This window comes from Podarcis erhardii, assembly GCF_964252035.2.
Source record: "Podarcis erhardii genome assembly, chromosome: 4".
Taxonomy (NCBI): domain Eukaryota; kingdom Metazoa; phylum Chordata; class Lepidosauria; order Squamata; family Lacertidae; genus Podarcis; species Podarcis erhardii.
The window spans coordinates 84,565,012-84,579,480 of NC_138508.1; the positions used below are offsets into that span (position 1 = coordinate 84,565,012).

Here is a 14,469-nt window from a genome sequence, read left to right on the forward strand (position 1 = left end):
TGCAAAATAAGTTTAGGAAAAGCTTCAAAAATCACCAATGTCTTCAAAAACCTCAGCTGCTCCCACAGACACACACCAACCCACCCACAACACAGAAATTGCAAACCCCTCCCCAACTGCTCCCCCAGCCCCTCCCCAACTGCTGCAAACCCCTCCCCAACTGCTTCCCCACCCAGACAAAAAAAAAAATTCAAAAAATAACAACATGGCCAGCACTCAGAAATTCAAACTCAGAAAATTTTTCAAAAAAAAACAACCTGGCCCAGTGGTCACAGAAAATCATAAAAATTCCCCAAAAAACCCCACATGGTCCCAGATTTCTGCAGAAACCTCCCCAACTGTTCCCCTAGCCAGCCAGCACTCAGAAATTCAAACTCAGAAAAAAAAATTGAAAATAAACAACCATGCCTAGTGGTCACAGAAAATCATAAAAATTCCCCAAAAAACCCCACATGGTCCCAGATTTCTGCAGAAACCTCCCCAACTGTTCCCCTAGCCAGCCAGCACTCAGAAATTCAAACTCAGAAAAATTTTCAAAAAAAAACCAACCTGGCCCAGTGGTCACAGAAAATCATAAAAATTCCCAAAAAAGGCCCACAAGCCCCCAGATTATCGCAAACCCCTTCCCAACACCAAGTCCTTGAATCCCAAACACCCCAACCCAAAATCCAAACCCCCCCAAAAAAAGTTTTAAAAGTTTAACTTACCAAATGGATGAAAGAGAAGTTCTGGAAAAGTTCTGGAAAAGTTTTGGAAAATCTTCAAAAGTGAGCAAAGTCTGAGAAAAGGCTACCAAACCACGTGCTAACAGTTGCTCCTCGAAGTCAAGTCGCAACTGCAGCTGCTCAAGCTAAGCACCCTTGGTTTTAACGGTTTTTACACAAAGGAAACAAAGTCGCGAGACGTTTTCGTTTTGCGAAGCAAGCCCATAGGGGAATTCGTCTTGCGAGGCAAATCGCGGACGAAAAAACCTTTCGTCTAGCGAGTTTTTTGTCTTGCGAGGCATTCGTCTTGCGGGGCACTACTGTAGGTATATAGAGCCATTTGCGCATGTTGCCATGCAACCAGTCCATGCAGAATCATAGTTGTCAACGTTTTCCTTTTTTTAAGGGAAATTCCCTTATTCCAAATAGGATTCCTCTCAAGAAAAGGGAAAAGTTGACAGCTATGTGCAGAATGTAGGCATCCTATATCTAGAAATGACCAAACCAGTGATATTTTAGGGAGCAGGCTGGCAGGCAGGGCCCATTACTTACATCACAGGAGCCTACACAACACAAAACGCTGTTGCTGTATGTAGGTTTTATTTTATTTGTTTTTTATCTTATATTTTGGAAATGTACATCCTGGGGTTTATTCCTTTAAATTTTTGGGGGGCCTCCAAGAGTGCAGCCCTAAGCTATAGCTTGTTTAGTTTATATGTAAATCCGGCACTGCTTACGCCACACTGCCACCGTTTGATGCCTTTCCCACAAGCCATCCCACTTCAGTGGACGCTTGGTAGCCCAACATGTTCTTGGAAAAAATAATAGAACATGGTTGTGTGGCATTCTATACACATGCCCTTCAACATTGGAATAGGGATGTCCTATTCCATTATTATTATTATTATTATTATTATTATTATTATTATTATTATTATTATATCCCGCACATCCAACCAGGTTGCTTCAGCCTCTCTGGCTGGCTTCCAACATATACAAGAACAAAAAACAAATAAAACATGAAACACTTTTAAAACTTCCAACATACATGGCTGCTGTCAGCTGTCTCCTAAATGTCATACGGTCACTGGTCTCCACACCTGGGGGGGGGTGTTGTGGAACTCCATACCCGCCAACATTTATCCAATGGAAATAGCGACATTTTACCATATCCTTCAGCATTACTCTGATGGAAATAGGGATGTCAAGGAAAAGCAGGATGTTTCGGGATCAAATCAGAAACAGCTTTTATAAATTCAGGATGGTCCCTAGAAAATAAGGACACCAGGAACCAGCCATGGGGCCATGGCCTGGCCAGGATGACTTTCCTGTCATACTTCAGAAGCATCTTGGGGATTTCCTTGTCTGAGCAGAGAAGAGGCATGTTTGATGGAGACTAAATTTCAAAGAATCATAGAACTGTACAGTTGATATACTGTAATTTTCCTCTGTGAATCAAATACATTTGGAGCAAGTTTGTGAGCAACCGATTGATCTTTGAGCACCAAACGTAGAACATAAACAAGTGACAAAACTAGAAAATTATGTTTATTAAAAGGAAAGGTCTTTTTAGAGTTTGCCAGTGCTGCAAACCTACAAAATTACAAAACCAGAACAAAGATGGTCCTTGATCCCACTGATATTTTTTATTAAACGTTTTTTCCATAATGAGAACAAAATATTATATTTCCAAATAAAGCTACTTGACATGATCATTTGAAAAGATACAAACAGTGTTCTGGCCAAAGAGGTATATCACTGTGGCTGCTAGTGTGTTTCGGCACTTAAAAGCACCTCCCATATTAACAATAAAGCAATTAAAGGAGTGGAGTGAAAATGATACAGAAAGCACAAGAAAAAAGGTAAGGTAGGAACAGCACAATATTGCAAGCTCAGGTGCTCAGTTCGGTAGCCATTTAAGATGGGGGGGGGGAGATGCGTTTACAAGCAGCCTATCAAATTGTGAAGCAATCACACAAAAAGGTGTTGGAGGAGCACACAACTGGCAGTGAAAGATTTTTCTGACCCCCTCCTCAAAAAGGAGCAAGCAATGACCCCCTCTTTCCAGGATTTTTCACAGGCTCATCACCTGTGACTGCCAACTAAAGTCGTCAATTAACGCAACGAACGTAATCCATACAGAATGATGTCCCAACAGTCACCAAACTGAGATCACCCAATAACAATACAAATTTAACATTTGGTGTTTGGTAAATTTAGAACTGGACTGTGGTGTCCTTATTGCATTTTTTATTTTCTTTTTTTCAGAACTAAATACACAGTATACATTTAATACCATTATACAGGTAAAAGGTAAAGGTAAACCATTATACAATGTGTGTTTAATAAATCATTTTGGAAGTTAACAAATCTCATGCTTCTGAGTATTATCTATCTCTTCTAATAATAGATTCCCCAGGCCCCCACCCTCCCCACAATGGCTTTGATCTTGATTATTTCCCCTTCTGATTTCATGGTCAGAAACGCAGGTCAATTGCTGATTATACTGGATTGTAAAGTGTACAATATTCTGTGCTTATCTTTGAGCTAGTGTTTCTCAGCATCCCCAACATTCACAGGTTTAAAGCAGCAAACATTGCTAAGGTTCCATGTCGTACTGAAATTTCTACCCTCTCTCTACTATGTGCATAATGTACTTTAAACCTATCTTAAGGAATACTTTACAGTACATCAATTGCACAAGCAGTTCTTTCTAGTCATTCCCGTCAAAATCTGTGTAACTCTGAAAGCCGCTATTCCGCCTTTCGTGAAGATGAGACAACTTCTTCCAGACAGATTCCTGGTGGAAGCTAGCACTGAAAGATCTTCCCAGGCGCCCATGCTGCTTCTTAGAAATATTGTCTTCGCTCTCAGACTTGGCGATACCCGGCGTCTGCGACGGGGGCTGCAAGTCTTGTCTAGCATTTCCAAATGGGAAGTTCCAGGGGCCAAACCTTTGCCAGCTAAGCCTCTGGAGAGCAATGATGCAATGCAGATTTCCTCCTACCTAAAAATCAAGGAGAAATCAAGGAGAAACAGAAAACCAAGTTCTAGATTTGGTACTAAGTTCCTTTCCTACGATTTCATGCTTTCCTCACCCTCCATTATAAGACTTTAAACTTTTTTGAGAGATGCTACTCTTCATCTCTGCCAACCCCTCACAGCACTAGCTCTGCTAATAATAATAATAATAATAATAATAATAATAATAATAATAATAATAATAATAATAATAATTTATTTATACACCACCCATCTAGCTGAGTTTCCCCAACCACTCTTGACAGCTCCCAACAGAATATTTAAAAAGCTGGTGAACAAGTACAGTGGTACCTCAGGTTACATATGCTTCAGGTTACATATGCTTCAGGTTACATACGCTTCAGGTTACAGACTCCGCTAACCCAGAAATAATGCTTCAGGTTAAGAACTTTGCTTCAGGATGAGAACAGAAATCGTGCTCCGGCGGTGCAGCAGCAGCGGGAGGCCCCATTAGCTAAAGTGGTGCTTCAGGTTAAGAACAGTTTCAGGTTAAGAACGGACCTCCGGAACGAATTAAGTACTTAACCTGAGGTACCACTGTATCCAAAAAGCTGGTGAAAACATGTGAACAAACACATTTCAGCAATGCGTTTTTCAGCAGTCATGCTACTTCCTATCTGGCTAATTTTTTACAGGGCAGTGACCTAGTAAGAGCCGTGAGCAAGAATATAAACTATTGGGTGGAAAGAGCTGGTCTGCAGCAGATACTTTTAAGTCAGCCTTTTCCCTAGAAAGAGCAAAGAGATCAGGGAGAGGTTGCTTAAGAGGGGCTATCAAAAGTCTTTTAATTTTTTTGCTGTACTGGAATACTGAGGCAGGTTCCTCAGAGGGCCAGTGAAAGAAAACACGGAGTTACCACAGAGTTCTGATGCTTAGCCAAACAATCTTTTATTTGGCAGCATATACTGAGAAAGTTACTTTTTGCAGAGAACAAGTTTTAGTCATTTATTTCACCAGCTTTTCTTAGTTCACATGAGCAGTGGGAGTCACACTAGATGCAGAACTACTAGAGCTCCCTGACCTCCTTCCTTATGTTTTCCTAACATTTTCACTCAGGGATTAATTTTTCCACATTTCTTCAGCAGTTGTAAATTTTACATCACTCACGCAGCAATCATCCCTCACAGCTAGAGCCTTAAAGGCAAGCCAACCTAATGAGGCATAAATCCTCAAGAAGCAAGATAATCTTGTTATCAAGATGAAGCAATTTTACCTTCTTTGTCTTCCGATACTGAAGGCCCCTTTCCAAGTGCCGGATATCTAGATACTCAGGATTTTGTGTGTTCAAATCAGTTACAATATCTGCCCACCTGTGCAAAACAATAAATAAATCAGGGGGTGTGGTGAGAGGGTGGCAAAGAGATCACAAATTCAGTGTAGAACATGTCATACAACAAAATTGCATGAGCAGTTTTTATGGTTTTAAAACTATTTGGGATTCAGATTACAATACAATCTTAATTAAGAGAATCCTGTACAGCACGTGACGTAAACATTTTCCCCCTTGATGGACCTTTTAAAAATGAACACACAAAAAATTCATCACTCAAAAATGACTACAATCACACAGGCCTATGAGAACAGTGCTTCTGCATTACCCAAGTATTTCCCTCACTAATTTGTTAGCTCCTCTTTGGCCTCTGCCTCTTCGGTTACCAAAACAAACTGATAAACGATTTTCATTAATCAGTAAGGTGGAAAAAAATGTATTTTCTATCCTTGGTATTTTTTTTTATTTTTTTTTAAGATGGCAAAGTTAGTTTTGCAAAGAGAGAGAACAATAAGGAGGGGATGTAGTATTTTGTAGACACCACAATCTTTTCCTTCCAGAGTCTTGATACCACTCTTAGTATGTTCAATGCCAAGGAGAAATTGTGAACTCACAAGAGATGACGCTACACAGTTTCTCTTAGAAATTTGTTTCTCAACAAAACGGTACCTTTGCAAGAGAAAGATGTTTAAAATTTACGTCTCTTCAAGACCAATTCCCACCCCCACCCCTGGGTTCTACACCAGATACCTAGTAATACACCGGATACCTATGTGAAACAGGATGTAGATCAGATACAAACTCCTACCTACATTTTGTAAAGAAGCACAGTACCACAAAAACCTTCACAGAAGTTGTAAATGAAAATTCAAAATACTCTTGGAAACATCTCTCTTGTCCAGTTTTTGCACTTGCCATTAACAGCAGCTCTACAAGCATGTGAAGTTCATAAAACCTAAATCTATATCTGATTAATCCCACTAGGGTGTGCTAACTTACTTTTTGCAATGAATAGTTGGGTGTTTCCTGCTTGGCTCTCCGATGAGTATCCAATGTTCCACATCTTGCTGCAACAGGCGCCCTCTAGTGCACACAAAATAATATCCACTCATTTACCACAATAAGACATACAGCTTATGAAAAAGCTTAGAATCATAGAAATGTAGAGTTGGAAGGAACCACAAGGGTCATCTAGTTCAACACCCTGCAATGCAGGAATCTTTTTGCCCAACATGGGGGCTCAAACCCACAACCCTGAGATTCATGTTCCACTGAATGAGCTACGCTTTCTAAGGTGTTCTGAACAGTCAGGATGTGTGTCTCAATATTACCACTTAGCTGTTTTCCTTCTACATAACAATACAATTTCTGTTAAGGATGACTAAAACAACTTTAAATGTTTTCCATGACTGTGGTTCAGAGAAATTGCTTCAGACTTAAACATGTGAAATATGTACCCCAGTCTTAATTAAAGTACAGGCACCAATTAATCTTGAAGGACTGGCTCCACATTTGCACTGCATCACCTCTGTACCGATTTCGGCATATTTAACAACTTGCACAAGTGGAAATAAATTTGCTGTAGAATTCTTAAGTTATTTTTGGATGCAACACCAAGCCAACATTTGCATTTTGTTACTCCCCCTTCCTAGCGAGGAGCCCATGGCGGAGGCGGCCTAAGCGTTCATGGCAAACCATTAGCCATGACTTACCATGAAATGTTAATACAGCTGGTGAGTCAATGGCTAAACTGAGATCTCCCCAGTTCACAGCTCACACTACTGCTGCTCTTGGTGAAGATGTGCGTGGTTTTCGTTTTGTTGGGTTTTTTAAATAAGATTTCAGTCCAAATTAGAAAATATATCAAAAAATTTTGAAAGCAAGCCATCTTCATGCTGTGTTCTCAATGCTGTTAAAGTACATAAACATTTTTTGTAAGTAGGTGTGCACCCCTTAGGGATGTGGTCTAAACCACTGAGCCTCTTGGGCTTGCCGATCAGAAGGTTGACACTTAGATCCCCGCGATGGGGTGAGCTCCTGTTGCTTGGTCCCTGCTCCTGCCAACCTAGCAGTTCAAAAGCACATCAAAGTGCAAGTAGATAAATCGGTACTGCTCCAGCGGGAAGGTAAACGGCGTTTCCATGCGCTACTTTTGTTCGCCAGAAGCAGCTTAGTCATGCTGGCCACATGACCCGGAAGCTGAACGCCGGTTCTCTCGGCCAATAAAGCGAGATGAGCGCCGCAACCCCAGAGTCGGCCACAACTGGACCTAATGGTCAGGGGTCCCTTTACCTTTATTAATATGAATGACTTCAGGCTCGCTTTTTCCACAGGGTGACCAGCAACTGTTCAAGTGCTGTTTTTGATGCTTTGAAGGGCATAGATTTCCAAAAACCTTCATCCATAAACATCTGGATGGGAAGTTTCATTCTACTCACTGACTCAAAAAGTCACTGGGTAGCATCTGATGTCATTCTGCAAACAGGAGAACCTTTTGCATGAACATAAGTTTCTCCTGCTCGCAAAGCAAGCATGTTGGATGCTACTCACTGACTCTCATATAGCAAGCATCCTGTCATGTGTTCTTCCTATCACCTACTTCTGACAACCCTGTCTCTGATTCTCCAAAGGCTTTAATATACCCAGCATATAGAAACGTAGAGTAGCCTGGATTTAACAACATATTATTCCAAGAATGCCCATAGCATCAGTAGGTCATCAAAGTCTTACTTGTATGCCTTGCTAGGTTTTATTGGGGTGGCTTCAAATCCAATGGGGCAAAAATAATGATTTTGGCAATGATAAATGTAGGCCACAGATTCATCTCGCAGTCCCTCTGTTAGTTTGGTCAAAGCCCCCGAAGCTACAAATTAAAACAAGATAAAAGTCACTGGTAATTTGGATTTAGTCTGCAATGAGCTTCTAAATACTGCCATAGCTTCTAAATACTCTCAGTTTATTAAAACAGATTGAAATGTACTAGTCAAAAAAAGGCAATGCAACTGTATCAAAATACGTTTTTTAAAAACAAAAACCCGCTTCAACATTTCTTTGGGTTTTGTTTTTGCAATCGAGTGGTGTATAAATTTTATTACATAAATAAATAAACGAAACCAGCCTCACCTAACATGGTAGTCTCCACATACTTTGGACTACAACTCCAATCATTCCTGACCTTTGGGTCATGCTAGCTAGAGCTGGAATCCAACAACATTTGGAAGCTTGTATTAACTTTATGCCCCGCCAGAAAGGTTCTGTGTTGCCTCCAGAAGCAGCTGAGGTGATCTGAAGTTTTATGTCAACTGCAGTTTTGTTTCATTTTTAAGCCACCCTTTCTCCTGTAGGAACCCAGGGTAATGAACAAAATGGGGCACTACCAGTCAGATGGGCAGGTGGCATATAAATAATAATTATTATTATTCTAGGAAGAGATTCAGCTGAGGCTCTCTCTTCTCTATTTTGTTTTCAACTGGCATGCTGTCCAAGTCCCCTCCACAAGGAAGTTTTCTGGCAAAGTTCAAGAATGCATGCTACAAAATAGCATTGTTCTTTTTAAAAATAAAATAAAAAATTCTGTACTGAGTTCAATGTAGATGTTATACAGAAATGTTTTAATAAATAATGCAACTGCTAAGATATGTTTTAATAAACATAGTGGCTATATATTCTGGTTCTCTTTTCCCTTCTGTCATTTTCTATTGTTCTGTCTGACAACTCATCTTAATAAAATTAGTTACTTACCAGTCTCCCCAGCTGTCTTATACTTCCCGTGAGGTTTATAGAGAAAATATGAGCATCCTTTTACATGGAAATGGTCGTTAATTTGTCTGAACCACCTGAAGAGCACAAAGTGGGAAAACATAGTACTCTTAAAAGACAACATCTCTGGTCCATCATAGCCCCAGAAAACGATTCCCTTTGCCCCACTTTATTTCTCCTTTAAATGCTATGAACATCATACGAAATGGCTATATGTTCACAACATGCCCCGATTAAGCATGTAGCAAAATGATTCTATGCATTGTCAAATAAGTGTGCACAGGATTGCAGCCTCTCCTTCCCTGGTGCTTTCTGCTTATTTCACCTCACTGTACTGTAAGAGCAGATCTTAAAGGCTAAGTTGCTTCACATGCCCTTCTCCTCTGAACCTAAGGGCAGCTGAACTTAAGGGCTGGTCAGTCACATGCCAGAAGCATCATTAACACAACAAAGCATGTTAGTGCATTTCAGCATAAATGTTACCTGCACGTTTTTAAAGCTTTGTACATATTTATGGACCACAATTGGTCCATTAAGACTTTATCCACTGTTCAGGTCTCCTTGGAAGCAAGCCCCACTGAACTCAATGGCATTTACACCAAGGGAAGTGAGTAGATTGCAGCCCTAGCAAAGTCCTATAGATTAATAATAACTGAATGCCATTTAAGATATTTTTTAAAAAAGTTGCACATATAACCCTGTCGAATAGCGCAAGGTATAGCAAGAACAGCTTTACCTCATTAATGTTGTATTTCCAGTAAATGGCCCAAATCTAATTTCTTCAAAAGGAGGTTGAAATCCCAATATATGCAAAGCCTCTTCTTGAGTAACAGGAGGTAAGCTGGTTAAAAATAAGATGAGAATGTAAGGAATTACCACTTTAAAAAGCAAGGATTAGGCTATTTCTTTAGAACACTGACTAGGATGTAAGTCCCACTAAATCCAGTAGGACTTACCCCGAAATGAAAATAGTTAAATAGCTCCATCGAGTGACTTACTTTCCAGCTCCCATTGTGCTATAGAGGAAATTCCAGCAAGAGACTAATGAGGAAATCCCACATGAAGTCTTATATTGAGGGCGACTTATACAATACCTTTAAAAGAACACATTGCTTAAGTTTATGCAGCCATGTTAAGATGTAAAGGAAAACAATGTATTTCACTTTTGACAAATTAATAGACACAAAAAATCAGTGACAGAATTTGCTTCGCAACTGAATAACTGGCTCCTCTCACAAGAAAACCATTACCTCAGCACTCTCTACTCCAAAGTAGTTCCACGAGCATACAAAATCCCCTCCCTCTACCCGCACACCCCTAAATCTGCTCTGGAGGGATGGGGGAACCCCCAAAATATATGTAAAGGATGTACTGGGATCCAGAGGTGATCGCACTAGCAGAACTGTTTAATTGGAAAACGCCCTTATAGTTATCTTAAGTAATGCAGAGATGTACCTAGAGCTACTTCACCACTAGAGCTTAATAGCTAATAGGACAGCAAAAAAGCTTGACAAAAGAGAGACCTCTTTAGGAAACAGATATATAGATTCCCGAACAAGATTCCACTTATTATTTCAAGGCAGCTGTATTTCTGTATTTTTATTTTTAGTATTGCTGGAGACAGACCTATCATGTTGAAATACTGATGGAAACTTCATCCGTTTTAGAGGTTGTGGGAAAACCTGGGGCCTTTACTATCAACACATATGCTCCAGAAGTAATCTGAAATATTCTCAGCCAGCATTTCACACTTAAAACATTCAGGGCTGTTGTTATTCCTGCTCCTTTGAGGAGGCAAGACACCTGTCTATGATAGAGTGCAGAGCTACACACAAACTTGTAATGGAGCCACAAGAAAGTAGCCTTATAATCATAGATTCCTAGAAATGTAAGGTGGGAAGGGACCATGAGGGTTATGTTGGTTTAATGCTTCCGGAAACAACAGACACTCCTGTGATTTGAATAATCTCACTATAAACATAGCTGTACCCAACATGGGTTTTAAAAATATTCATCTTTACACATTCAAAATTTAAAAAATAGCTTTCGAAAACTACCATCTCCGGAGGTCTAACACTTTCCGTTGTTTTATTTCTTCAAGAGCATAATGTTGCGGACATTCTCTGTATTGTTTACTCTTCTTTTCTACAGACATCTTCTTGGTTCCTTGCTTCTTTATGTTGCCTGTCAAATAAGTTTCATAATTATTCTTCAGTTAGACAAAACATTATACATGAGCGTATTCGGAAGGCAGGTAGGGATATAAATTTAATAATAAAATTTTCTATGTGGCCATGCTGATCTCCAAATTAAAACCAAAATATGAAGTATAGACTGTGTAAGTGTACATAGCTTGGTTTCATTTGCTTAATTTACACTGTGCACAAGTTAGATTTGGACTATTTTGACAAGGGAAAGAGATATGGTTTTGGCGCAGGCATGGCCAAACTTGGCACTCCAGCTGTTTTGGGACTACAACTCCCATCATCCCTAGCTAACAGGACCAGTGGTCAGGGGTGATGGGAATTGTAGTCCCCAAAAAAGCTGGAGGGCTGAGTTTGGGGATGGATGCCTAGTTTAGGGTATAGTATAGGAGACGTACACAGAAAGCAAAACATGAATTGGAAGACAGGCTGCTCAGGAAAAGCATTTTGGTTCCTGAAATTCATTCGTTACGCAGATAAAATATAACTGATGGAATTCTACAGGATTAGTGTGTGAAAACAGTCCCGATCCAATGATACCCCGGCACACACCTCCAGAGGGTGGAGGTGTCAGGTGAGCTATCCTGGCGCCCAGGCATCTTCACTTGGTCGCAAGCGGGCCGACAGCCAGATACAAAATGTGCCTGGCTAATTTTTAACACTGCCTGGAATCCGGCACGGTGAAAGGGAATCTTCCCCTGCCCCATCTTCAATTCTCACCAGTAGGAGCACCAGGGCTGTGAATACAGCTGGGACTACAGCACTCCAACCACTGCCTGCCAGGAGTTTATATTAGAACCTAAGTATATTTTTCAGGAGTTGCTTTCCATTTATTAAGATAAAAACACCACCACCACCAAATGTTCCATCAAAATAATTGTACCTGCTCGATTCTTCAGCTCTGGGGATGTATCACTGAATTCAGACTTATCAATTTCCCACGCCAATGGGAGCTTTCCAAGGCTATTGGACAAACTTTCCAAGTGAGTATCTTCATTGTAAACTATGTCTGATGCGCCAGTCCGAATGCCAATGAAGCCAGGCAAATTGTTCCTAACATTTAAGGCAGTGTTGTCTTGTAGGCAGGCACTAACTGTAGCACTTGGGCTTTTGCGAGCAGATGTTACCTGGTTTAAGAAAGCATAGTCTGAACAGATAGTGTAAAACTTTTCTCGGGTGTGAGTGACGGGGCATCCCCACGGATAATGCCTGTCCCCACTAGATCCAAGAGAGGCAACAGAGGCACCGGCAGCACAGAACGGTTTTACAGTACCATGAAGATTCACTTCTGAAGCTGTTCTTCCAGGTCCATGCTCGTTTTCTCCAGTACCACTCTCTAGCTGAGAGTCTGCAATGTTAGGCATTGAATGAATATAAAAAGCTTTTCCAAGGTAATAAAAGGACAGTGAGCCGGGGGCTACTTTCCAACTCAGACGCTGCCTACATCGCTTCCTCCAGATTTACGAGATAATTTCAAATTGTCTGAAATAAAGAAGAGAGCATGTTATGTTTTCAGATACAGTAGTACCTCGGTTTAATTCGTTCCGGAGGTCCGTTCTTAACCTGAAACTGTTCTTAACCTGAAGCACCACTTTAGCTAATGGGGCCTCCTGCTGCTGCTGCACCGCCGGAGCACGATTTCTGTTCTCATCCTGAAGCAAAGTTCCAAACCCGAGGTACTATTTCTGAGTTAGCAGAGTCTGTAACCTGAAGCGTATGTAACCCGAGGTACCACTGTAATAATAATAAGCATACCAGAATTCTTTGCAGCAAAACTTGGGGCTGGTACACAATTTATTTTCTCCATGTACCTGCCCAAGCCAACTTATTATATCCTCCTTTGAGGCGAGAAGCCACAACTTGAAGGGGAAGGCCTACATTTAGGAAACTATGACAACAAATCCACGTAATGCTGCACACCTACACTCCCTGTGTGTGTCAGGAGGGTTTGTTGTGCATGTGTGTGAAATTATTAGAACTAGACAAATGTTCCCAGACAGTAAGTGAACACAAGCCCTAAGGCCGCAGGATGCTCACTTGCAAGGGGCCGAAGGCAAAGGCTTGCAACTGACTGCGTTGTCCCCCACAGCACCTAGACTTCCAAAGCGCAACTGCCTCTGAACATGGAGGCTCTAACTTGTTTACCATGGTGAACAAGAAAGCCAATTGCCAGTCATAAAGGACTTCATAACTGGACATATTCAGACTGACACACACAGGGAAAAGGAAAATAATTAGAGCACCTCATTTGAAATCCCATAGAAGGTGAGGCATTGACAGCAATCGCTAAGAACGCCACTGTTTGCTTAATGATTCATATACTGTACCAACTAAAATGCAATTAGATGTTAATAAAAAAAATATAAATTGTAAGAACTGGACGGAAAACATGGATCAAGGAGCACGGGAAACCACTTTGATTAAATTGCATAAATTTTGGAAATGATATTTTGATATCAGTTGGAATCTGTATGTAATTGGCAACACTGTGGTAATATTGGGTAAATATTGGAAAATTATATATATATTAAAATTACACATATATGTGTATATATATATATATATATATATATATATATATGAATGAAAGACATTGGCAGGCCTAGTGTCCCCCGCCCAACTGCTTTCCCCAACGTGGCAAAAAATAAGAATAGGGGGTCGGTTGCCTTATTTGCTTCTCCCCCCCCCCCCAAAAAAATCTTCTTTTTTCTGGCTCCATTGTGAGTCTACTCCTGAATAAGGCGCAACAACAGAGCCTGCACTAAACCAGCACTCGCAGCACACGCCCCGCCCCCCGGACTTCCCCCGCTTTTCTCGAGCAGAGACCCTCACTGCCCGCTCACCCCCCCTAACCCCAACCCTCGGGGGGGGGTGAGTGTTCTCCTCCCCGCTGCCTCTCCTCTTTACCTGCTTGGCGGCGGCCATGACTCGCATCAGCACCAGCATCACCAACAGCGCGCGCTCTCTCCCTCTCGCGCCGCCCCTTCCGAGCTCACCTGAGCGCGCGCCAGCGGGCACGCACACAGATACCCAGCTCGCGCGCAAGCCCCGCCTCCGCCCTGCAATCCTACGGGACCCGGGCGAGGAGGAGGAGGAGGAGGGCGCGTAGCTGGAGAGGCCAAAGCTGCCTTGCAGCCCCGCCTCGCTCCTCCTCCGGAAAGAGGCCCCGGGAAGGCAACAACATCAGCTTACAAACAGCTTGGGGAGGGTTTGGAATAGGTAGGCCAACTTGGGGGCGGGGGGGGGGAGAGAGAGTTGATCATTTTGATCACGGCTATTTTATCCGATAGTGATGTATGGAAGTGAGAGCTGGACCATAAAGAACGCTGATCGCCGAAGAATTGATGCTTTTGAATTCTGGTGCTGGAGGAGACTCTTGAGAGTCCCATGGACTGCAAGAAGATCAAACCTATCTATTCTTAAGGAAATCAGCCCTGAGTGCTCACTGGAAGGACAGATTGTGAAGCTGAGGCTCCAATACTTTGGCCAC

General features: G+C 41.6%; 1 protein-coding gene across 2 annotated transcripts; it reads right to left on the reverse strand.

The window, feature by feature from the left end:
• Window positions 1-2,974: 2,974 nt before the first annotated feature.
• BIVM (basic, immunoglobulin-like variable motif containing) lies at window positions 2,975-14,069 on the reverse strand. 2 transcript variants are annotated; one of them, XM_081858181.1, is made up of 10 exons: window positions 13,887-14,064; window positions 11,863-12,461; window positions 10,833-10,959; window positions 9,774-9,869; window positions 9,512-9,616; window positions 8,758-8,852; window positions 7,747-7,879; window positions 6,016-6,099; window positions 4,960-5,056; window positions 2,975-3,711 (listed from the first exon to the last, which is right to left on the reverse strand). In XM_081858181.1, exons 2-10 carry the CDS (start codon window positions 12,341-12,343, stop codon window positions 3,418-3,420), a joined length of 1,512 nt encoding a protein of 503 aa, XP_081714307.1. In that variant the 5' UTR covers window positions 12,344-12,461; window positions 13,887-14,064; the 3' UTR covers window positions 2,975-3,417. The 2 variants fall into 2 exon arrangements, with proteins under 2 accessions (XP_081714307.1, XP_081714308.1); XM_081858182.1 differs by lacking the exon at window positions 9,774-9,869 and having other exon boundaries at window positions 13,887-14,069.
• Window positions 14,070-14,469: the final 400 nt, after the last annotated feature.